The sequence below is a fragment of the Bos indicus x Bos taurus genome, chromosome 17 (genome assembly GCF_003369695.1).
Source record: "Bos indicus x Bos taurus breed Angus x Brahman F1 hybrid chromosome 17, Bos_hybrid_MaternalHap_v2.0, whole genome shotgun sequence".
NCBI lineage: Eukaryota > Metazoa > Chordata > Mammalia > Artiodactyla > Bovidae > Bos > Bos indicus x Bos taurus.
Window position 1 is genome coordinate 67604706 of NC_040092.1, and position 26179 is coordinate 67630884.

At 43.3% G+C, this 26179-nt stretch overlaps 1 protein-coding gene across 1 annotated transcript in view; it reads right to left on the reverse strand.

The window, feature by feature from the left end:
- Positions 1–332: 332 nt before the first annotated feature.
- Positions 333–26179, reverse strand: part of TMEM154 (transmembrane protein 154) — a 52073-nt gene continuing 26226 nt past the window's right edge. The window contains exons 4-7 of the mRNA XM_027513451.1: positions 18652–18679; positions 17403–17488; positions 15350–15410; positions 333–2885 (exon numbers count right to left, since the gene is read on the reverse strand). Coding sequence (XP_027369252.1) covers positions 2870–2885; positions 15350–15410; positions 17403–17488; positions 18652–18679 — 191 coding nt within the window. The 3' untranslated portion in view covers positions 333–2869. The remainder of the gene's footprint in view (positions 2886–15349; positions 15411–17402; positions 17489–18651; positions 18680–26179) is intronic.

The following is a 26179-nucleotide window of genomic DNA, read 5'->3' on the forward strand; positions in this document are numbered from 1 at the left end:
TAGCCATCTTCCCAGTGTGAAGCTACATCTTCTCACTCTACTATATTCAGAATTTGTACAATTCTGATAGAGTTGAAACTAATGTGTACACTTTATGTTTACTCAACATAAGGGCCTTCTTCCAGAGATGGTGAAAACTGAGAGTTTAAACAACCAAAACAAACAAATAGACAGATGTATTTTTTAAAGTGCCCCTCTACATTGTCAGAGCTGGGAGGGTGATGAGAGGTGCCCATCACCTCTTGGATGTCAAGACTGACGTGAGCTGTGTGCTCAGTGTTTGGACAACAATGACCTTCCCAGAGAAAGGAGTCACGCCACCAAGTTTAGACTGAGGTTTTCATACGTTTATTACCACAAGTTTCCTGAGGAGTTCAACGAGGCAACGTTGTTAACCTAACTTGCTTAACGTGTTCAAAACTGCAATAACATGTAAACATCTTGAAAATATTCTAAAGCCACATTATGCTCTAATTGGCCACCTAATTAGGGCAAATTATTAAGATTTTTACTAACAATAATCTAAAACATAAAAATTTAGTTTGGGTTAAAAAACAGTTCTCAGAAGGACCATAACCTATGCCTTTTGATTGGATAGTAAATAAAATATACAGAGCACTAGAAGCGACCCTTGGCTGCTCTGACCCATACTAACATATCTTGCCAGAATAAACTATATTTTTTAAAGTGCTTTGCACATTGTGCAATTAGAGGGGTTAGTACATTTTTCAGATATAAATTCAATGATATATTGCTGAAGCTGGCTTCTTCTGGAATTTGAAGTAATTTCACATATTGAATAAGAATATTTTTACCATATTATGAAATACTGCTTCATCAAGTGAGATTCCAAGAACCCCTGTCCTTCTCTGAACTGCCAACATCCATTATTTGATAGGGTTGGGTGATGTTTGCCTACCTAAGCGTTCAGCAAAAATCTTACACAGCTAGCTAGAGAAGAGACTCTTCAGAGAGTCAACATGTTGATGAGAAACAAAGAAATGAAACAGGCTGAAATGACGATTTGGTAAAATGGCAATTCTGGCATAAATATCCGAGAGTCACTGTGGACCACAAGTTGAATACGAATATGCAAAACAGGGGGCTTCCCTGGCAGTCCAGTGGTTAAGACTTTGCCTTCCAACGCAGGGGTTGCGGGTTTGATCCCTGGTTGGGAACTAAGATTTCACATGCCTCTTGGCCAACCATGCCCCCCAGCCGAAAGCATAAAACAGAAGCAATATTGTAACAAATTCACTAAAGACTTTGAAAAATGGTTCACATCAGAAAAAGACTTTAGAAAACATGCAAAACAAAAATGCCGTATTCGGATGTGCTAAAAAGAATACAACAGACATCTGTTGTGGTTCTGTACCATGAAGACTGTTTTTTTGCCAAAGCTCTGCACAGTCCCAGGATGGCGTAAGAGCAGTGGTTAAACACAGCCAGATAGTTCTATTTTTCGGTGGAGCAGAAAGATCTCCGTAGCCTGGAATTCTGCCTTTAAAATTGTGGGCACAGTTCAGAAGGTAAGGGATTCTGAATGTGTCATGCGTTACGGCGGCCTTTCAAACACAAGACCCCAAATTCAGCAGCAAATGTTTGGTGACCCTCAACCACCTCACGCCACCCCCGCCTCAGTTTATGGGTGGGGAGTAAAAGACCATTTTCATTCTTTGTTTCTTTCCTGGAATAAAATATTGGGTGCTGTGGAAGAGCTGAGGAGTCCTAATTTGCTCGATTGCTTTAAAGGTCAGAAGTGGAAAATTAAGGATTAAATGGAGATTGATTTTACGTGAGTGGGAGTGATAAATAGGCCCCTCTGATTTTGCGCCGTCACTTCTAGCAGGAGGATGTCAACAGTATCACGTAGAATGTCATCTCTGATGGACGGGTGTTGGCCTCCTGGGGAGTGGCGCTGAGCACACCAGACCTGTCCCGGGCGCAGGAGAGGTCCTGAGTGCGAGGAGAGGTCCCCGCCACCCACACAGAGAGAGCCTAATGCCGTTCTGTTTGTTCCAGATGACCTTAAAGATCTCCAGGACACAGAAGGTGACGGAAGAGGCCCAGCTGCTCCCATCTACCCACACACCACACGCCAGGGAGGTGTGGCGAGGACAAGGAAGAGCCATGGGGAAGTGGAAACAAGCAGCTGATTTTAGCTGAGAAGGAAAACAGTCGCTCTTTCATGGAAAATTCCCATTTCTCTGTCACCTGGCCAACTTACAGTCCACACGTCACCAAACAGCATCCCTTTGACTGTGTATCTCACGCTGCGTCTCACGGCAGGCAGGAACAAGCTTACCACCCCCCTGGGATGGCGTACACATTGAAACACTTGCTTTGTTTGCTGTCTTTTCCATGACATAACTCACCTTGAGCAAAGTTCCTGCTGAACGTGACTGACCTATCAGAAGACTTGACTAATCAGAAGAAATTATCCAGCTATTTAGGTCATAAAGTGACCCAGAAGGAAACCAGAGATAAGAGTGTCCAGTTTTGTACTCAAGGAATGAAGCAGAAAGGTAACAGGGACTCAGCATAGCCAGAGTGGTAGTCCAGTCCCTAGAGGTCGGCTGAGCAGAGGGAACACCCCGTGATGAGCGCTGACTGCACCTCGTGGCTCCCCCACCCTCAGCGATGGATGGCATCCAGGCCTTTGCCCAGCACTTCTCAATCAAGCATTCTTCCAAGTAAAGGTGATGCATTGGGCGACGGAAGAGTGGGCGTTGGAAGCAACAGCAAAAGGTTCTTGTGTTTACATTGATTTGAAGTTAATTAAATTCGGATCCTCTTCATCCTCTGTTGGCAGGCCCAGCGGGCTTCCTCCGGGGCTGCTTCTCTTGGAAAGCATTAGCACCATTCAGTTTCAGGATTCATTGTCACTGTGAAAAAGAGAACAACAGTATATTTCCAAGAAGTTCCTGAGAGCTGGTCACTCAGCTATGGAGGTGACTCAAGAGAGTATAGACAGTCAGGGAGCCAACGGTGTCCAGATTACAATTTCCCAAACAAAGGTCGGTTTGGATTTTATATTTGAACCCTGAGGAGGAAATCTAGAAAAGCCAAGACATAATCCCTAGCTCTTGCAGTAATATCCCTCCCCAGGGCTGACACAGAGAGAACCAGATGGAGCTGGGGTTCCCCCTTTAATTAAATCTAATCCCATTTCTATGAATAGATGCCAAACTGCCTTTTTCTTCCTTTAGAAAAAAAATTTCCATGTGTTATTTTCTCTCAGAGCTTGTGGTCCTGGCATGGTTTCAAAAGCCCGTTTTGCTCACATCCACAGAGGATCTGGAGGGGCCTTCTCTGTGCCATTTAGAATTCAATCACCAGGCGTCTTGGGTGTGAGCAGGCGTAAGCGATGGACGTGGTATCTGCACATGGCCGTACCGGCAGGCGCATTTCTGCCTGTGATTCTAACGTGGCTACCTTGGCCACATATCTGGCTCTGCGGCTCTTTCCCAGTGAGACCATGCTTCCACCCAAGTCTCCTGGAAAGCAGACCATTCGACCTCCTCACCCCTTCTTTTTCTAACTTTTGTGTCCCTTCAACCAAATCCTAGCATGTCTCTACTTGAAGTGACCTGTGTCTGCACAGTGACCGTCAGGAGCCGGTGGCGCCTTTGTTCAGAGGTGTGGGAGGCTGCGAACGATCGGGCTCCCCAGGCTCCCACCTCAATGCTCACCTGTTCAGTGCTCACCAGGTGCTTCCAAAAGGTCAGTGGAAGGGCCCCATCTAACAAGGGGCAACTTGTTAGATGACAGACAGACAGACAGATGGATACACAGACCTAACCAAGAAAGGGAAGGGAAGACATGTCTACTTGTGTCTGCGTCTGTGTAGTGAAGGCAGGGAAGAAGCCTGTGACCAGGAGGGCTGATCGATGGGAAAGAAGGGGGAAGGTGGACGTGGAGAAAAGGACAACTTCTGTAGAAAGACTTATTTCATGGAAACCCGATTGAAAATGAAGACATTCTTTATCCGAAGAGCAGACGTGACACCCATTTCACAAGTCACCCTGCACACCTCTTAAACTAGGCAAGGAGACCTCATTTCTTGGAAATTGGGTGGTAGCAAGATAATATTTCTAAGATCCAGGAGTTCATCTCTACAGAGCATAAGTCTCTGGATTGCATGTTTTTCTTTTGCGCCTTATCTTGACATTTCAGCTACTCTAAGCAGACCAAAACACAAGGCTGTACAGCAAGGGGCACAATCCCTCTTTGTCCACAAGACTGATCTGTGTCCAGCAGTTACAAGAAAAGTGATTTTTGAAATTAATTATATTGTTATAACTATTACTATAAAACCAATCCATATTCATTGTTGAAAATAGACAGTACAAATAAACAATATAAAAGTACTAACAATCTCATTACAGTTAACATTTTGGTGTTTACTTTTCAAAATTCTTTCTGTGATAATGATATACATGCTGCTGCTAAGTCGCTTCAGTTGTGTCCGACTCTGTGCGGCCCCATAGACGTCAGCCCACCAGGCTTCCCTGTCCCTGGGATTCTCCAGGCAAGAACACTGGAGTGGGTTGCCATTTCCTTCTCCAATGCATGAAAGTGAAAAGTGAAAGTGAATCTGCTCAGTCGTGTCCGACTCTTCACAACCCCATGGACTGCAGCCTACCAGGCTCCTCCGTCCATGGGATTTTCTAGGCAAAAGTACTGGAGTGGGATGCCATTGCCTTCTCCAAATGATATACATACTTTTATACAAAAATGGAATCATATTATGCATATTGAAATATAATCTGCTTTTTTTCACTCTCATTCATCTATAGACCTCTTTCCTGGCTAATAAATATACAATATCTTTTCGTGACTACAGAGCACACTAGATTAAAAAAAAATTAGGCATATTCTTATTGTTAAACATTTAAGCTATTTCCAATTTTCAGTTTTCATTTATTATAAAAATTGCTACATCTTTGCATGCTTCCAGTTGTTAGCCTTGTATAAACATCTAAGAGGAATTTCTAGGTTAAAATGTATGCAGTTTTAGAGCTTAACCAGTTCACTGTCAACCCCCTTCCCTAAAAATTTACCTTCTCCTGACACTTTCCTTTAGGGAAATATCCTTTCCCCAACATTCTCTCTAATATTATTATTTTCAGTTTTGTAAACTTAATAGGTGAAAATAATATAATATTTACCTTAATGTCCTCCTGTGTTACTTTTTTCTGTTACTAGGAAGACTAAAGATTTTTTTCAAGGCTCTGTTGGTAATTTTAACTTCTTCTTCTGCCAAATTGCTTATTACCATTCTTTGCTCATATGGGATAATTGCCTTCTTATTGATTTATGTATTAGCAATAGCAGTCATTTTTCTTCATCACACATACTGCACATGCTTTTTCCTAGTTTGTCTTTTTCCTCCTACTTTTATTTATTGTGCTTTTTAAAAATTTTTCAAAAAGTAATCTTTATGATTTTTAAAAAGACTGGCTACAGAAACAAAGAGCATTGAGCATATCTGTTTATCTTAAAGTAATGTCATTCAAAGAGCCGGGAAAGTTTAAATATGTTAAATTCTGTTTTTGCAATTTTGACATATTTATTCATGTTTTTTTAAATGTAGTTAAGTCTATTCCTTTCTGGTACAGTTTCTGACTTTTTAGCCAGTCCTCACTTTACAATTATAGTAATATTTATCTATAATTTTTCTGAAGTTTTCCTTTCTTTTTCACATTTAAACTTACCTGAAGTCTATTTTAATCTAAAGTGTGAGTTCTAAAATTTCCCTCCAAATGTCAGTCAGTTGTCTTAAGACTAGTTATTGAATACTCCACTTGCTATGATTCACTACTTTTAGAGCATATTAAATGTTTACATATACTTGAGGCTGTTTTGAATACTCTATTCCACTAAAACTTCTTATTTAGCTCTGAGTGTACACAGTTTTAACTATTGGACATTTTCCCTGCAAATCCACCCACCTATACAGGATTGTTCTTTTTTCTTCTTTTAGAATTACCCTGGCTATTTGTGCCCAAGTATCCTTCCAGATGAAATGCCCATTGGGCTCTTTAAGACACTAAGTTGAATCTAAATGTAAATTTTTTTAATGTTGAGTCTTTCATTCAGACACAGTATGTCTCTATTTGTTTAAATCTTTTATGTTCCTCCATAAAAATCTGAACACTTTCTTTTTCTAGTACCCCATACATCTTTTGATTAAACTTGCAGGGGATTCCTCTTCGTGGGCCTCTTTCCTGGTTGAGCCAATGCTCACGGGGGCTTTTGGAGCACAGGGTCAGGTGACCAGAGCTTGAATCAGGGCTCAGACACTTCCTTGGCTGTGTGACCTTGGGCAAGCCAACGTTCCTCAGCTCAAATTTTGTGATCTCATCTCGTGTGCAAAACATACCTAATAATACCATGTACCTTAGCAGGGTATTGGGAAAAAATCAATGAGGAAATGTAGGTAAAGCTCAATACCAAGGGCCTGACCTCCAGACACAGGAATCTATGTTCTGATGGTGAAGATTCTACACTAGTGAATGTTCGTCCATTAAACCTGACCTCGAACATTGTTTCACATATCCAAAGGCTTTAAGAAACTATCCTCCAAAACAAACTCAGTTTCTTTTTTGAAAACATAATTTTATCTTATTTACTTATTTGGGTTTTGCTGGCCTTCATTGCTGTCGGGGTTTTTCTCTAACTGTGGCAAGCAGGGGCTACTCTCCAGCTGCAGTGCATGGGCTTCTCACTGCAATGGCTCCTCTCGTTGCAGAGCATGGGCTACAGAGCAAAGGGTTTCAGCAGTTGTGGCACTCAGGGTTAGTCGTTACGGCTCACAAGCTCCAGAGTACAGGCTCAGGAGTTGTGGCACACTGATTTAGTTACTTTGCAGCATGTGGGGTCTTCTCAGACCAGGATTTGGACCTGTGTCTCCTGCATTGACAAGAAGGTTCTTTACCACTGAGCCACCAGGGAAGCCCCCAAACTTGCAATTTCTGAAGAGAATGTACTTCAATGTCGTTTGCTTAGAACACTCTACAAGGATCATGTAGACTTAGCATGTGAGACTGTCTACCAACTAGAACCCATTCATTTAAAGCATCAGAGAGCACGAGACTCCATGCGTGATATTTACATGTGGAGCTTACGTGCTTATGGATCTGGGCACTGTGACAGCGTTCCAGGCGCGCCACACCAGAGACAGTCCCAGCGGGGATACAAGTTGCTTCAGCTGCGGGGCATCAGGTCATTCCTAGGGTCACAACTCTCACACGGGACTGCTGCAGGTGGTGTGAGAGCCATCCAGCCTGTTAGCGCGTCAGCAACCTGGACCTGGCCCCCACCCACCCCCGAGCCTGGAGGCATTATTCTCTCTCCTGCTCATTCCTTTAAATGTGTTCCCTGCTGTTTTTGTGGCTATTTATCATCTCTGTGAAACGATCGAATCAGCCCAGGCGTTTTCAGTTCTGGCAAATCCTAGAGTTCCCTGTTAAAAATATCTTGGCAGACTGCCACGGAATTGCAACAGACAAAACCAGTGATCCTGCTTCAAACCTCTATTGCTTGCCTTGATGGTAATTCGTATGGTTTTAGTCACTTATCTGTGACAGCAGCATGAGTGAGTGATTTTTCTCGGAGTGTTAGATAGGTATTTTAAGAATGTGGGACAGCTTTCCCAAAAGCTGTATGGTAACAGGCCTCCAAACTCTACAAACCAATTGAATTGACTAAAAAGCATCATCTGGTGATTTTTAAGAAAGCATTTAATGGAACGCCACCAGTCAAATGAGGAAGCACAGTTCTGACACCTCGTTTCCTAACTGTCCCTTCATTGCAGTCAGGATCTGTTAAGCCATCTCTGCCCTTCTGACCAGTTTATCTTGTAACAGTCCCTCTTTCTGACAGCAGCCAATGTTCTATCTCCCAAGATGCAATAAACCTATGCTAAACCTTTCTCGAGTTATGATGCTCTCTCATTTGGTTGAGGGAGTCCAGAGTTCAATTTTCGGACACGACTGAAGCAACTTAGCAGCAGCAGCAGCAGAGTTCAATTTAGCAGGAAATCATGTAACAGTTAGCTCATGCTCTCTTCCTTTTCATCAGTAGCACGTCCCTACTCCTTCCCATAAGAGGCTTGGCCCGGGTGGAATTATAGAGACACGCATCTGGCTGACATCAGAGCCAGACCTAGAACTGGTCCAAGACACATAGATCATGCCCACAGTGTAGACACAATCTGGGCTACTGTTCAAGCAAGGCTGTGGTTGATTGAATTTAGTACATCTCCTCTCACCCACCACACACACGTATAAGATGCACATACACACACACCGCTGCAGGTTAGCCGTGTCATTTGAGGTTAGCATACTGCAGGATTATAAACTGCTGCTTTGAACCCCTCATGGTACTTAGCTTGGATTTGAGGGAAATCAGTTGGCACTTAATATACTTAACGTTTAATACTTGTTGACTTTTAAATGACTTTTGGGACTAGAGAGAAAAAGAGAAAAGAAACCCATAAAGTAATTGGAAGTGGCCACAGAGATTTACTGCAGTGGAGAGCCCAAAAGAGTTCACACAAAACTGCTGCTTTCTTGCAATTCATGGTTCAGTCTTGTCAATGACTGCACTGCATGACGGATTCATTGGCCACCAAAGACTTTCATAGATCAGTCTCGTGGTGGCTGGCTTTCTTGCTGCTAAAGGTTCTTTAAAAAAAAAACCTCTAATTTGTCTTTTCATTTTTGGAACATCTCTTTTAACTAATCAAAGAAAATGAAAATGCAATTTTCAAAGAAATTCTTCTCTAGTTAGAGCTTCATCATAAACTTCCTGGGTAAACTTGGACAAATTACTTAATCTAAGTTCCAGGTTTATTCAAATGGATTATTTCATTTTTAGCTGGTTGTCTTGGCATGATGTGGACTGTGCCAGGCAAATATTAGGTACTCAATAAATATATTGTGAAAAACTACATCCATGATTGTACTTTCTCAAAAAAAAAAAAAAAAAGAAAGAAAGAAGAAAGGAAAACAAAGAGAAGGGAAGAAACAGGGAAAATTTAAAAAGTTCTCTATTAAGCTAACCTGGATTTTCCTGAGAAATACTGAAGTGATACATTTTTGCAACATTATTGAGCTGACATGAATCATAAAATGAATAACAGAATTATTTCAAAACCACAATATTGTTACTTACCCCTTCTGACTTAGTTAATTTCCTAGGAAGTAGTACCTAGGCATCTGGCATCCAGAATAAATTTCTCATTATTTTGTTATTATTGTAATTTCAAAATTATAAATCTGCTTGGATGAAACCAAATCTAATTTCCCCCTAATCCTTCCCAATGCTGTTACTCAACGTAAAATCATCACTGTGGCCAACAGGCATAAAGGGAAAGAAGACAGGCACTTGGCTAATATTTGCAATTCCTTCTCTGTGATTATTCACTTAAGATTACAGAGACAGAAACACCGAGCTTTCAGGAAATTGTCTGGTTACAAAGGCCTCATAAAGAAGGAAGAGGCTGCCCAGACTAAAAGCACCAGGATGAAAGGAATTCTATCTTGCTTTTGCCACTATCCAGAGGTATTCAAAAGGGTTTGGTAGGGGAGGGAGGAGGGAGGAGGGTTCAGGATGGGGAACACATGTATACCTGTGGCGGATTCATTTCGATATTTGGCAAAACCAATACAATATTGTAAAGTTTAAAAAAAAAAAAAGGTATGGTAAGGATGGGGGTAGACAATAAGGGAGTGAACTCTTTACAGAGAGTTTAAACAATAAAACCAACTCAGTGGATCTGTTTGTGTTTTCACCGTGCACTGGCAAGGCTGAGCAATGTCAGTGATGAAATTCTCTTCAACTCCAGCATAGACCTCTGCTCTGCCCTGCCCACCCCTTGGACACTGTTCCACTGACGCTGTTCCCAGTTCCTTGTACATGGCCTGGCACATAACAAGTATGAACTCCAGGAGAACATGCTAAGGTGGGAAATAAGGAGCTAGAATCCTCCTTCCCCCGCAATTCCTTTGCTGTTTTTACCCACTGATTTTTTTGAAAACATGAAAACCATACTGCAAAATTCCCATTATACTTTGTACATCTCTCTATGGGGTCGCACAGAGTCGGACACGACTGAAGCGACTCAGCAGCAGCAGCAGCGGCCCTTACCAAAATCCTGTGCGAAATTTTAGATTCCACAGCTTAAAAAAATGTCCACTCAGGGAGGACAAGGCAAAGTAACGGGAAAAGCTCTGAAAGGCCTGAGATTATGGACCCAAACAAGGGAAGGCTGAAGGGTTAAAGTCTTTAATGCACAAGGTACTGCATTAAGTGTAGGACGGTGACCAGATCAACTCCTTTTTCCCAGGAGCACAGTGGACTTTATGGATAACAGAGGCTCCGTGTCAGGGTGCCTCCCTAGCATCAAGTACATGGACTCCCGAAGTCTTAGTTGCTCATCCTCCTGCTAATCTAAGCAGGATGGAAAAGTGTGCTTTCCATTCACTTCAATCTCCAGTGATTTCTATATACAGCAAATCCCCTACATACAAAGCTTCAAGATGCAAACTTTCAAAGATGCGAGCACATGTTCAAATGTCTAATCACATAAGTCAGTTCACATATCTAGTGCATACTGTCATGTACGTGCAACCTCTATAGGAGGCTGTGCTTTTGTGCACTTCTTGTACAGGACCATGTAGAGTACAGTGTACAGGATCTTTATGTCAGGCCTAGGATGTCCGGAAGCAAACGCAAAAGCAGTGGCATATAGGTGATTGTGTTAGTTGGGTATCCAGGCTAACTTGTTGGACTTATGAACAAAAACTGGACTTATGAACGCACTCTTGGCATGGAACTTGTTCTTATGTGGGGGACTTACTGCAGAGTACATCATGAGAAACGCTGGGCTGGAGGAAGCACAAGCTGGAATCAAGATTGCCGGGAGAAATACCAATAACCTCAGATATGCAGATAACACCACCCTTATGGCAGGAAGTGAAGAAGGACTAAAGAGCCTCTTGAAGAACGTGAAAGATGAGAGTGAAAAAGTTGGCTTAAAGCTCAACATTCAGAAAACGAAGATCATGGCATCCAGTCCCATCACTTCATGGCAAATAGATGGGGAAAGAGTGCAAACAGTGTCAGACTTTATTTTTCTGGGCTACAAAATCACTGCAGATGGTGACTGCAGCCATGAAATTAAAAGACGTTTACTCCTTGGAAGGAAAGTTATGACCAACCTAGATAGCATATTCAAAAGCAGAGACATTACTTTGCCAACAAAGGTCCGTCTAGTCAAGGCTATGGTTTTTCCAGTAGTCACGTATGGATGTGAGAATTGGACTATAAAGAAAGCTGAATGCTGAAAAATTGATGCTTTAGAACTGTGATGTTGGAGAAGACTCTTGAGAGTCCCTTGGACTGCAAGGAAATCCAACCAGTCCATCCTAAAGGAGACCAGTCCTGAGTGTTCATTGGAAGGACTGATGCTGAAGTTGAAACTCCAATACTTTGGCCACCTAATGCGAAGAACTGACTCATTTGAAAAGACCCTGATATTGGGCAAGATTGAGGGCAGGGGGAGAAGGGGACGACAGAGGATGAGATGGTTGGATGGCATCACTGACTCAATGGACATGAGTTTGGGTAAACTCCGGGAGTTGGTGATGGACAGGGAGGCCTGGCGTGCTGCGATTCATGGGGTCGCAAAGAGCTGGACACGACTGAGCAACTGAACTGAACTGAACTGCATTTTCTGAAGCAGTAGAATCACCTGGGTATTGCTTAGATGGTAAAGGAAGAAACCACTGGGGAACTTTGGAGGTAATGGTGTCTCAAAAGAGGCTAACTGTAAGAAAGGTCCCACTCTGGTGGGGGTGTCAACAGTGGGGAGGGCTGTGTATGTGGGGACCAGGGTGTATGGGATTTCTCTGTACTTCTGCTGGATTTTGCTGTGAACCTAAATTTGCTCAAAATAGACGAATAAAAAAAAAAAAGCTGACTGGAAAGGATGGAGAGAACTATTGCCAGAGCATAAAAGAAATCATTTCATTTGCATGGTGCTTTGAAACTTCCAAAATGTTTTTTTATCTCGTAAGATCCTGTGAAACTAGGAGGATAGGTGGCATTATATCCATTTTTCAAGATGGGAAGATCGAACCTTACAAAATTCAGGTTACTTGTCTCAGTACAAAGAACAAATGAGCATCCAAAGCAGGTCTTAAAACCACCTGTCTGATCTAAGCCCAAAGATCAATGCACTTGCCACCTATATCTCTAATGATTCACAACGTGTCAGAGAAAAAAAGGACCTTTTTCTGTCCTGGATTAGAAATTCCAAATAAATGTTTCATCAATTATCAATGTAATGAAGACAACTTAAAAAAAAGAGAGATGTAAATAAAATCATGATGGAAAAGAAAGATTATACAAACTATGAGATAATCCAAAATATGTACCCTTTCAGACCCTCCAAACTTCTAAGATGGCTATTCTGAAATCATCGACATGAATGGGACCTATGCTGATAGTGGACGGGGAACTTAGTCTCCAGATCTTTCCTAGGGGATTAAATAAATTCATGATTTCTCAGGATTGGCAAGCTCCAAAAAGAAGTCCCCAGGGGAACCAGGGGCAAAAATAATGCTTAGTAGATGAGCCTCGACCTTGGAACACAAGCTCATTAACCCAAAAGGCAACGTGTTTATGTACATCAATTCTAACTTTTTAATAATAATTAAGAATAACTAATATTAACTCAGAGCTAATTTTGTACCAAGGTTTGTTCTAAGTGCTTTGCACTCTTATGAGTTTTAGTGAATAAAAACTAAATTTGCTTTGCAATATCAAGATACCCTTTGGAGTAATCAGACAGTGTCTCCAACACCAAAGACTGGGGACTTGCCACTTTCGGTCTATAACTCTGGTCCTGGCTTCATCAAGAAAGAATGAAGTGATGGCCTGACAGCTGTCTTGTGAATTAAAACAGAAAGCACTGGACCAGCAGAGGAATGTAGACATTCCCTTTAAAAACAATAATTGAGTATAAACCAGCTCTCCAAATAGGTTAAGGCTTTTTGCCTTACAGGTGAAATGTGGTAGAACTTATTTAGGAGACCAGCCTCTCAATATTTCAAAGAAGTGTTACTTCTAAAAAGCTTTTACCATCATACAATTTCTAACATTAAGTCTCTCCTCTGTTGCCAATAATTTCAAAGAACAAGAGGCAGGTATATAAAAACCAATGACATTTCACATCTTTAGAGGGTGCCCATCAGAGATTCAATAATAAGATACTTACAGGGGTTTAATGGTGATCTGGGCCCTATACTGGACACACATAGATGTTCATTTTAGGTAAAAATGCAAGGAAAATATTTCTTGGTAATGTGCTTTGTGATAATCTCACTAGTGTATTTTCTTTCATCTGCTTGTTAATGTCTGATAACTCATTTAAATAGGATAAACTCTTTCCTGAACCAGTGATGAGTTTTAATATGCAAGCACCTACAGAGGTAACAATAACTGACATCTACAACAAGATGTAGATTCTGCATTAGGGCGGAGGTTTGACCCACTAAGACTGTGGTGGCCTGACTTCCCAGGCAAGGTTTAGCAGAAGAAGCAGAACAAGTCAAACATCTGACTGCCTCAATCACTGTCTAGTAACCAGTCTTTCCCTGCAACATGCTGGCTTCAGGAACTGCTTATGAAAAGTAACTACACTCTGGACCCAATTCAGGTGACTAGTGTAGGCTCTCTGGTTAACCTGGAGGGAGACGGGGTGGGTATTTATGCTGCTTTGAAAATTTATTCTTATGGAAGTCTGACATCTCAGTTATGCGCTCAGTCAAGTTCCCTGCTCACTGGTCATCTTAGAGTCACCCCATCAACAATTCAGCACCCCCGCCCCACCAAATCACAGCCGTGCTCTACAGAGCAAGTCCCTGACTTGCTGAATCATCAATCCTATTTCCTACCAGCACGGCCCAAGTCCTGACTGACAATTCTCTGATCAAAAACACCCAAACATGATCATTTCTATCCTCACAAAAGATAATACAATTTAAACAAAATTGTGGCAGGCTGAAGAACACGCCTGCCCTGGTGCACTAAAATTTTCTATCAAGCAGAGCCACCTAGTGGTAGAACAGAATATGGGTTTTTGTTCAGTTCAGTTCAGTTCAGTCGCTCAGTCTTGTCTGACTCTGTGACGCCATGGACTGCAGCACGCCAGGCTTCCCTGTCCATCACCAACACACGGAGTTTACTTAAACTCACGTCCATTGAGTTGGTGATGCCATCCAACCATCTCATCCTCTGTCGTCCCCTTCTCCTCCTGCCTTCAATCTTTCCGAACATCAGGGTCTTTACCAGTGAGTCAGTTCTTCGCATCAGGTGGCCACAATATTAGAGTTCTAAAATTCTCATTTAATTTCTCTCCCCTGGTGGCTCAGATGGTAAAGAATCCACCTGCAATGTGGAAGACATGGGTTTGATCCCTCAGCCAGGAAGATCCCTTGAAGGAGGGAATAGCAACCCACTGGAGAAGGCGATGGCACCCCACTCCAGTACTCTTGCCTGGAAAATCCCATGGACAGAGGATCCTGGTAGGCTGCAGTCCACGTGGTCACTAAGAGTCGGACACGACTGAGCGACTTCACTTTCACTTTTCACTTTCACGCACTGGAGAAGGAACTGTCAACCCACTCCAGGGTTCTTGCTTGGAGAATCCCAGGGACGGAGGAGCCTGGTGGGCTGCCGTCTACGGCGTCGCACAGAGTCGGACACGACTGAAGCGACTTAGCAGCAGCAGCCAGTATTCTTACCTGGAGAATCCCGAGGAGAGAGGAGCCCGGGGGACTACAGTCCTCGGGGTCACAAAGAGTTGGACACTACTGAGCCACTAACACTAAGAACGATCCAACCTAAAGGGGATTTCTTTTCTTTTGTTTGTTATATGTTCATTTTTACCCACTCTTGTTCAGTTACCCTGCTGAGATTGTCACCTCCATCTGTTTTCCTGACCAAACATCTATTCATCCAAGATAAACAAACCTGCAGTTTGTTATAACCAGGAACTTTTAGGACTAAAGCAGAAGCCTACTCAACAGTGTCTCTTTAGAAGGGCAAGAAAACATACGTACTAATTTATTTCTAAAGATAAAGAATCACTAAGATATTTACTTTGTACTTTTCTGTTTTCCATAACCCACACTTCCATTTCTCCACAAGACACCAATGTACGGCCATGAAAATAGTCACATAAAATTTATAGGCACAGAGAAGGGGAGTGAAAGTCCTCAGCTGTGGCCTCCAACCCCCCTCCCCCACTCGCATATGTGGTAGAAATAAGAAGTACCTTGGGTTGTTGAGGTTTGGTTCCTTTTCTTCCTCTAAAGTAGGTAAACATTCATAGTCAGCTAGGACAGAAGAAAACCGGGCTCATTATTAGTCACTGAAATTCTACTTTTTATCCACAAGACTTGTGCCGTTGAACATCATATCTCTCTGACCCATTACTTGTGCAGAAATAGCCTCACCAGGGAATTTCAGAGGTTAAAAGATTAATCATGGCAAGGCTCTTGAAATGGAAAAAACACTAATGGTGCAGATGCAAGACTTCAGCATGTCTCTGGCCTCAGCGGAAAAGGGCACAATTCATCACTGCTTGGCTGTTCAGCTGCTGAACAACCCCCCAGGGGCTCCAAAGACTAGAATCTGCACAGTTCAGGGTAGACGCTGGAATAAAACAGCTTCACCGAGGTTCTGCTGTGCCTGCAGAATGACTTCAGTCAGGAGCAAGAAGCAGGTAAAGTGGGGAACAACCGACTTTCTTAAAGCCATCAGAATTTTCTCCCGTTACATGTCTGCTGTTTTCAAGGGAGGGAAATCTGCTGGATCTATCACCGATGTGTCCAAACAACTCTCTTCTTTAGTTGTCAAATGGAAATGGTTTTAGTGATTGTAACAGGACCATGACTTGAATTACAATTATCTCAGCCACAAAAAAGGAAATACACCAAAATATTGAGATTATCTTTGGGTGGTAGAAATTTTTTCTTCATTCTACCTTTTTTTTTTTCATTTTCCAAATTCTGCTGTGTATGTACATTACTTTTATAAACTAAAAGCCACAAAAGGAAACTACTCTAAGGATTATCTCAGTGACTCACCCCTATCCTCAAATGCTTTATCAAGCCATTCTTCCCCAAAATTGTCCATGTTAGTTAAGTAGTTTTCATCTTTTGGAATATTCACCTTGATGAGCCTCTGGTACAAAAATTCCGATAACGAGTATCTGGTTTTTGAGAACTCCATTGTTCATTGTTGAATCTGACAGATCCCCGGGTTTTTTGTTTTTTGTTTTTTTTTAGATAAATGTTTAAAAAAAACAAAACAAAAGCAAGTGGTATGATAATATAAATAGTGGATTGTATTAATTTAACACGAGCAGTAAGATAATGTATTGATTTTTTAGAGAAATTAAAAATAGGAAAAAAAAAAAACAGCTGTCATCATTTTTAAGTCCAAATATTGATTTAATAAAAAGTATGGGCTTCCCTGGTGGCTCAGTGGGAAAGAATCTGCCTGCAATGCAGGAGACCAGGGTTCGACCCCTGGGTCTGGAAGATCTCCTGGCAAAGGAAATAGCTACCGACTCCAGTATTCTTGCCTGGGAAACCCCACGGACAGAGGAACCTGGTGGGCTACAGTCCATGGAGTTGCAAGAGTCAGACATGATTTAGCACTAAACCACCACCAGCAAGGAACACATACTACAATTACTGTCAGATATCAACTGGAAATTAAGTTATAATGGGATATTCATATTACTATCTCTGCTAGCAAAGTCCAATAGCACTTTCTACAATAAAGGGAGCGTTCTAGATTTGCACAGTCTAATATAATAGCCATTAGACACAGGTGGCTAAAGTGACTAAGGTATGAAGCTTTAAACTTTAAGTTTTTAAAATTTTAAGTTAATGGCTAGTGCCTATAGCTCAGATCTATGTAAACTATATCTGATAAAGTTTTACATCTATACACACATTAAAATCACAGGTCTCTAAATTCTATAATACTTCCGGTAATGCCGGATGCTAACTTTTTCCAGAGAGTTTGGTCTCAAGAGATTTCCTCACTTGAAAAAAAAACACAGTCCATTTTCTTCTTGAAAAAGTCCACTTGAAAAACATGTGCAAAAATACACTAAGTGGCAACAACTGATGCAATAATTAAACTATGTATTTGGGGATGGTCAGGCCCCAGCTAACTCCTTGCATGTGCTGGAAGTAAGGTAGGTGGGCTCACAGGGTCCCACCCAGGATCCAAGGGCATAGTTATGAAGAGGGGGCAGCCTCCTCTTACCAGAGCACAGAAAAAGCCACCTTCGGTTATTCCACACCACATACCGTTTCGGTTCATGCTGTTCATCCATTTATCAAGCTCTTCCATTTCTATTTCCATCACAGAGGGTGTGTCTTCCTCAAAAATAGGGCTAGAGAGAGAAAGTCAAGAGCTTGTTGGAAAGACAAAACAAAAGACAAAACCAACATGTTTTGTGATGTGCTAAATTTTGTTTGAGGACAGCCTAGGCTGTTGACTGTGAGGAAGGTGAACTTGATTCAACATCTTAAGCTCTAGGGTAATCTAGGCGTTTGCTCTATTCAAGAGGACCAAACTAAAAAGCAAAAACGAAAATATACCTTCGTCCATTACTGATGATGGGCTGAGAGGAAGCCCAGGAGAGCTGGCTCCCCTGAAGGTACTGAGATGAGTCTGAGGCTCCTCCAAGGAGTTGCCACATTTAGCATTTTATTTTAGCCTTGCTCAATTTCACTTCCCCATCTTTGGGGGTTTTTGATCAGCACTCCAGGTCAGGAGGCTGATGGACGGGCCACTTTCACCACCTCGCCCTTCCCTTTCCAGGCTTTCCTGCCTAGAAGAAATGGAGCCCTTGTGCTCAGAAATCCAGGGCCCTCCCGGGCTGGGGTTCAGCTCTCCTTGGGGAAGGAAGAGGCCCCAGTTAATGTAGGTAGGATTGGGGGAGCGGCCCACCTGCTCTGATCCACTGGCTGCCCCTGCAGAGGAGGCCGGCCTAGGGTCCAAACAAGCACAGGGGAGTGTGGGGGGAGACAGAGAGACGGTGACAGCGCCCCAGGCCTCTCCTCCAGGCAGAATCCTCTCTCCCCATCCCCTCCTGCCACCTCCATTCCTCTTCCTGCCCCACTCCCCACCAGGATCTTCTTCTCAACATATAAACTCCGGGCTTCTACTAGGGTTCCCCTCCTTTAATACCAACTAAAATCTCGTCCCTGGTGATAAATTTTTTAATCAGAATAAATGAACTTATGTCCTTGAAATACACCCAGAGTCAGAATACTCAATCACCGATGCATTTGGAATTGATAGCAGTCAGAAAAGGTTCTTTTCTGAACAGAGGACCTTCTCCCCCATCAGATCCCCTGTCCTGTGGTGAGGTGTGGGACTCCAGCACATTTTCTTGGGGTTCGGGAAGCAGGAAGGCCCCGCCAGGGCTGTCAAAACCAGAACTCCTGAAAATCTGGCCCTTTGATCTGCTCACCACCACCCGCCCCCCGCCAACATCGTGGTCCACCCCAAAGCTGAACTGGACACGGGCTGGGGGTGGGGGGGACTTACACTTTCACGTTTTCACTTCCCAGTTCATCTAAAAGATAGTAAATATAAAAGTCATGTTAGTGTTCAGTATGTGTAACAACTTTTTATTTCCACATCAGCTGAAATCTCCTCTACAAAGCGCGGAAATGACTTCCAAGAGATTACGTTTTGAAAGGGGCTATAGTTAACTTCTACGTCAATCAAGGGCAGATTGCCATTTTGAAATGAGGTCCCGTCTATGTGAAATCTTTCTTTTAGGTCTAGTGATCCTCTGAGAGCATTTAAACAACTGCTCTCTCATCTCCTTGTGACACAGCAAACTGAACTCTGTGACCCGGTCCCCCTGTCACGGAGTAGGATGCAGGACATCCATCCCAGGCTCCCCTCGGTACCCTCCTCTCACCCCTGCTCTTTGTACGGCTGTACCCCTCACAGCCTTCTGGTCTCGGTGAAACCAACCCCCCAAGACAGAAGGACCCCTGCCAGTTGATTAATTTCTCTTCCTTTCTTGTTCCCTCTGACCTCAATCCTGGGCTAACTGAACATTAATCAACCAGCGTCCGATGACTAAAATGGCTGTGAATATGTCATCATTAAAGCACAAACTCAGGTTGTCTCTCCAGGACAAGAGAAGCTCACGGACCCCCAGCCATGGCCCACCTGGCCAGAGAATCATAAACCAGAGACATCCTGACTCCCAAAATCATGATTAAGAAATGTCACAGTTGATGATTAATGGCAGCCTCTTTGCTCTTCTCCTTTAAAAACACCCCAAACTCAACCACCAAATTGGAGTGGATCTGAGGCTTCTCTCCTGCCCACTTTCATGGCAACCTGTAATAAACCCTTCCTTTGCTGCAGACTCCCACTGTCAGAGCCTGGCTTTCTGTATGGCAGGCACAAGAGTCCTTTGCCCCATTACATCAGCTTTCCTCAGAGAGGCCTCCTCCATCTCCTCTGTCTGAAACAGGGCGCATCTTTGCCAGCTCAGCTTCTCTTTGCCCCTTCATAGTGTCCGCCACAATTTGCCTTCAATCAGGTTCTCTGGTTAACTCTTCATTGTCTGTCTCTCCTACTAGACCATACATAGCTCCCAAAGGGCAGGATCATGTCTGCCTTGTTCACTGCAACATCTCCCCTCATTCAGCTTGCACTGTACCCGACAAACACCCCATGTGAACTGAATAAATGAACAGGTCTTCATCTGGATCGTCCAACTCTGGGTTTAAATTCGTGCCCAATGTTTTGGATTTAGCATCTCATAATAGTGAAACTTCCGACAAGCTTGCTGTTGGTTGCTTCAGTTGAGATGCGTCAGGTGACAGTCTGCAAAATGGCTTGTTTGTGGATCAGATTCCAGATGAACATGTGGCAAGAATTAGAGCCCAGTGCCCCAGTTCAGCCTCTCTTTTGCTTGGCAGGGGAACAGATGCACCCAGAGAAACGAGGCAGTGATGGCCAATGAGTGGACAGCACAGCCCCACTGCACCTCTTATGATGTGAAAAACCACTGAGAAGCACACTGCTTTACAGAGATCCACTGAATAGTCAAATGGTCTTGATTCTCAGCCATCAGAGGCCTCCTTTGTCTGGTGGGCAGAGGGGAGGCCCCCAGCGAGGCAGCACAGCCAGCAGACACCTGGAACCGAGCTCCTGGCAGCCAGGAGCCGCTGTAATTTCCTGTGGGCTGGCAAGCTTTAATGGCACCACTAACCCCAGGAAGCTGGGCACCGTTGCCAGTTTCACGCCATCACTGCTTCCCTTGGAGGGGCTGTAGCGTGTGTCCTCCCACTCTTGGGCAAGTATCTGAAGCTTCCTGCAGACACCCGACTCCTCTGGACACTTAGACTGGGAAAGGGAGGGATGTTCACCTTATTGTTATATACATGCATTTTTCATCTAACATTTACAGGCTCTTTCCTTAAAGGATTTTACTATAAATAAAGCTCCTATACCGAACCTCCTTCACAGGTGACCCACAAAAATGCCCCTGTTTTGTCACTACCGCCTCCCTGCTCCCCCTCTTTCCCTGCTTAATAGCCCCTTACTAATTTCTTTCAGAACAAACAGCCCCACAGCCCGACCCTCGAGGGGGTGGATTTATCTTTCTAATCTGGATGCCTGCAGGCTTCTCTGTGAGCTGGAGCTAGACCTGCGTGCAGATGATGGAAAAGTTTAAAAACCCATTACAAAAGTGCTCCAGATGCACCGAATGCGAAGCTCCTGTAATCAGTATTCAAACAGAGCAAAAAGCCTCCTGTGGCTTCATCTCCCCTGCTCCACGGCCATTACCCCTGCCCCGGCCGCCATGGCAACGTGAAAACATCTGGGAGGGCGCCCCCGAGCAGAGCATTAAACCGGGAGGGAGACCAATTACCCGTCCCCGGCAATCAAGCCCTGCCCGCTCCACTCCACCTGGCTTCGTCTCTTTATTAACAGCCACCTACTCCCTGTGCGCCCCCGAGGCTCTCACACAGCCCCCCACCTGCACTTGATTCCATTTTGCCTCCTACAGCCCTGCCATTTCCTGCCCTCCTCCGTCAGGACACCTCCTCCTCCCACAGGACGCCCCTTTGGCCCCCGGGTCCCCCTCCCGGCTGCCCTCCCTGCGCAGCCGACGGGAGCAGCGCAGGGCGGGGCCGGGGCCGGAGCGCAGCAGGAGACCATCTTGCTTATCTGGCTTCCGTGCTCAACGCGAGTGTCTTTCTGGAGAGTGAGCCGAGCCAGGTGTCCTGGAGCCACAGCCTGTTTAAAGCGATGCTTTACTGCCAGCTGTTTCCCCTGCAGCTCTTTCCCAGAGAGGCAGCCCATCAAGACACCTAATAAATATTAAATAATAACAACTGCAGATCTAATGCCTGCGAGTCTGGGGAGAAGGGCCATTGTACACTGAGTCACTCCATAGCCTTCCCTTTTCCTGGACACGGAACAGGCGGGGCCAAAGAAAAAAGGGTAATTCCCCTGCAGGTGAAGTATTCTTTCCAAAAATGTTGGCCAAATGCTCCCCAGCTGTCAAATTTCAAGACATTTCTTGGTGCAGAAGAATACATCACGCTGTAGTCTATGCTTAAGCACACGACATCCTCTCTGACCTGCCACAAAATGTTCCTTTGAGAACTTTCCAAACAACATGCTGGTCTGACCCAGTATGACAGTTTTATTTTTCCTGGAAAGATAAATAAAAAATATATTTAAATCAAATTCTGTTCATTTTAATAGTCTCCTTTTACTGCCTTGTATTATAATGTTAAATATGAATGGGTGGATTTTGGTGGGCAATGTTTGTGAATGTTTTAGCTGTCTGAAGAGAGGTTCATCGTTAACCATCTGTATCTATATTAAAGGAATGGTGAGTAAAAGAAGATATTCAAATACAGCTCTCTTGACCTAGAACTTTGGTGATAAGCAACTGCTTTGAAATTCTAAGTTTTCCATTTGTGTTTTCTTAAGGTGAGGCTCATTTAAATTAAAAACAATGTGCCAATTTGTGTTAAGAATAATGCGCAAGTTTACTTTTACCTCTGAGAATGTGTTCTCTAAAAAAAGTTCTCACATTCTTTCATCAACTCATCTCTGCAATACACATGTATTGAGCAGCTAGTAATGTGTTGGGCAAGGCACTCTGCGAGATAAAGGGGTAAAAATAATTAGCTTCCACTTAAAATATGCCGGTACCGTTTTTTCCTAACTGCTTTACATAAATGAATCCACTTAATTCTCCCAACAACTCTACGAGGTGGTACTGAGTTTTGCCCATTTAACAGATGAGTAAACTGAACCAGAGGTTACAAAACGAGGAAATAGAAAAGCCAATTAAGCAGAATATTCCAGAATCTGTGCCTATAACCTTCCTGCCACACTACTCCACAAGACGAGTAAGACAAGTTCCTGGTTCTTTCGGACCTTAAAGAGAACATCACCTAATAAGAAAGAGAGGCCCAGAAAAAGGCAAGTCACCAGCCGATGACAGTGTCCACGACTGTGCAAAGTAAGTGTGAACACAGTCAAGAGGGGGTGATTAATTTTGCCTGGGGTCTGAGTACCCAGCTCTTCATAAAAACCTTAGAACTGCGCATTGTAGACTGGGGCGGCAGTCTGCCAAGCAGCCAAGAAGGAAATTCCAGACAGAAGTCAAAGCATCAACCAGGTACCGAGGCCTTAGGGAAGGGAGCGGCACAAACACCCGGACCCTGTCCAAGGTCAGTGCTTACTTGTGAATGGCTTTTGAATCTTGAGCGACTCGAGATGAAGTTCAGTGAAAAATCCCTTTCTGGATTTAGTGCCTTAGAGCATGACCATTTGACTAGTCAACCCCAAACTCCCCCAACCCCAGGACTCTGTTAGGTAAGACCAGCTGTAGCCTACGGTTTGGGCAGGAAATTCTACTTTCCCTACTTTATTTTTTGTTTTTGTTTTTATTTGGCTGTGCTGGGTCTTAGTTACAGCATGGGGCTCTAATTCCCTGACCGGGGATCGAACCAGGGCCCCGTGCATTGGGAGCATGGAGTCTTAGCCACTGGACCACCTGGGAAGTCCTACTTTCCTTAATTTGAAAAAAAAAAAGATCCAGGCATCTCTGTTTGCTTTTTCTTTTTCTCTGCCTTACAAAAGAGCTCCCACGTGATCGCTGTTATTAGGTCACCCTGAAATTGCAAGCAGTGGAGAAATGTGTATTTCCTACTTTCTTGGAATCTATTACATCATCCTTGCCATGAAAGGTAATGTACGTCAGTGCTTCCTTCCCAGTTCACGTTTGCCCTACCTGTTGGCATAATGGAAAACGACCATTTACAGCTCTGCACGAGCTTAAAGCTTCTCCTGGTACAAGGATGGGGTGGGGACCTGCAGGCCTAAGGCATGCCCTCAAAGACAGGGGTCGCCTGTTAGTGGATGTGAAAGACAAAAAGTGAGTTTTGTATGCACGTATAAATATACATCTTATCAACCTTGAGTGATTTTTGGAATGCCTAAAGGCTTCAACTTGAAAATCTAATTGGAGTCATTTTTAGCAGCATTAGCCAAAAGAACCCAAGTTGGCTTTGGACTCAGAACCATCCTAAAACTTGTATTTGAAAATCCTGGCATTGGAAGTGAATCTTCTCAGAGTGTATCACTGACCCAGGGAATGATCTATCAGATTGGTTTACTACTGATGGTTTACTATTTACTATTGGTTTACTATTTATATCTTTAGCCGATTAGGAATTTCATTTTAAAAGTTAGCATAGCTTTCATAGGACTAAGAACCATGGCCTTTTCAAGATCAAATGGGTGTGTGGCATGGTAGAGAAAACAGTACCTGTGACAAAATACGGAAGGAAGAATCCTCTTCTCATGGTGATGACTCCAGGATGCCAGCCTGGCTACCAGGCCCCCAGTCAGGCTTCACCAGCCTGACCGTCTCCTCCAAAGGTCAGAAAGTGTTATACTGACCAGTTCAGTTCAGTTCAGTTGCTCAGTGGTGTCCGACTCTTTGCAACCCCATGGACTGCAGCAGGCCAGGCCTCCCTGCCCATCACGAACTCCTGGAGTTTACTCAAACTCATGTCCATTGAGTCAGTGATGCCATCCAACCATCTCATCCTCTGTCGTCCCCTTCTCCTCCTGCCTTCAATCTTGCTCAATCTCCTCCTGCCTTCAATCTGGTCTTTTCAAATGAGTCAGTTCTTCACATCAGGTGGCCAAAGTATTAGAGTTTCAGCTTCCAATGAATACTCAGGACTGATTTCCTTTAGGATGGACTGGTTAGATCTCCTTGCAGTCCAAGGGACTCTCAAGAGTCTTCTCCAACACCACAGTTCAAAAGCATCAATTTTTCGGCACTCAGCTTTCTTTATAGTCCAACTCTCACATCCATACATGACTACTGGAAAAACCATAGCTTTGACTAGATGGACCTTTGTTGGCAAAGTAATACCTCTGCTTTTTAATATGCTATCTAGGTTGGTCATAGCTTGTCTTCCAAGGAGCAAGTGTCTTAATTTCATGGCTGCAGTCACCATTTGCAGTGATTCTGGAGCCCAAAAAAATAAAGTCTGTCACTATTTCCACTGTTTCCCCATCTATTTGCCATGAAGTGATGGGACTGGATGACATGATCTTAGTTTTCTGAATGTTGAGCTTTAAGCTAACTTTTTCACTCTCCTCTTTCACTTTCATCAAGAGGCTTTTTAGTTCCTCCTCACTTTCTGCCATAAGCGTGGTGTCATCTGCATATCTGAGGTTATTGATATTTCTCCCGGCAATCTTGACTCCAGCTTATGCTTCATGCAGCCCAGCGTTTCTCATGAGGTACTGTGCATATAAGTTAAATAAGCAGAGTGACAATATACAGCCTTGACGTACTCCTTTCCCTATTTGGAACCAGTCTGTTGTTCCATGTCCAGTTCTAACTGTTGCTTCCTGACATGCATATAGATTTCTCAAGAGGCAGGTCAGGTGGTCTGGTATTACCATCTCTTTCAGAATTTTCCAGTTTGTCATGATCCACACAGTCAAAAGCTTTGGTCTAGTCAATAAAGCAGAAGTAGATGTTTTTCTGGAACTCTCTTGGTTTTTTGATGATCCAACGGATTTTGGCTATTTGACCTCTGATTCCTCTGCCTTTTCTAAATCCAGCTTGAACATGTGGAAGTTCACAGTTCATGTACTGTTGAAGCCTGGCTTGGAGAATTTTGAGCATTACTTTACTAGCGTGTGAGATGAGTGCAATTGTGCAGTAGTTTGAACATTTTTTTTTTTTTTTTCATGCTGAACATTCTTTAGCATTGCCTTTCTTTGGGATTGGAATGAAAACTGACCTTTTCCAGTCCTGTGGCCACTGCTGAGTTTTCCAAATTTGCTGGCATATTGAGTGCAGCACTTTCACAGCATCATCTTTTAGGATTTGAAATAGCTCAACTGGAATTCCATCACCTCCGCTAGCTTTGTTTGTAGTGATGCTTCTTAAGGCCCACTTGACTTCACATTCCAGGATGTCTGGCTCTAGGTGAGTGATCACACCTTCGTGATTATCTTGGTCGTGAAGATCTTTTTTGTACAGTTCTATGTATTCTTGCCACCTCTTCTTAATATCTTCTGTTTCTGTTAGGTCCATACCATTTCTGTCCTGTATTGAGCCCTTCTTTGCATGAAATGTTCCCTTGGTATCTCTAATTTTCTTGAAGAGATCTCTAGTCTTTCCCATTCTATTGTTTTCCTCTATTTCTTTGCACTGATCACTGAGGAAGGCTTTCTTATCTCTCCTTGCTATTCTTTGGAACTCTGCATTCAAATGGGTATATCTTTCCATTTCTCCTTTGCTTTTTGCTTCTCTTCTTTTCTCAGCTATTTGTTAAGACCTCCTGAGACAGCCATTTTGCTTTTTTGCATTGCTTTTTCTTGGGGATGGTCTTGATCCCTGTCTTCTGTACAATGTCATGAATCTCTGTCCATAGTTCTTCAGGCATTATATCAGATCTAATCCCTTCAGTCTATTTCTCACTTCCACTGTATAATCGTAAGGGATTTGATTTAGGTCATATCTGAATGGGCTAGTGGTTTTCCCTAC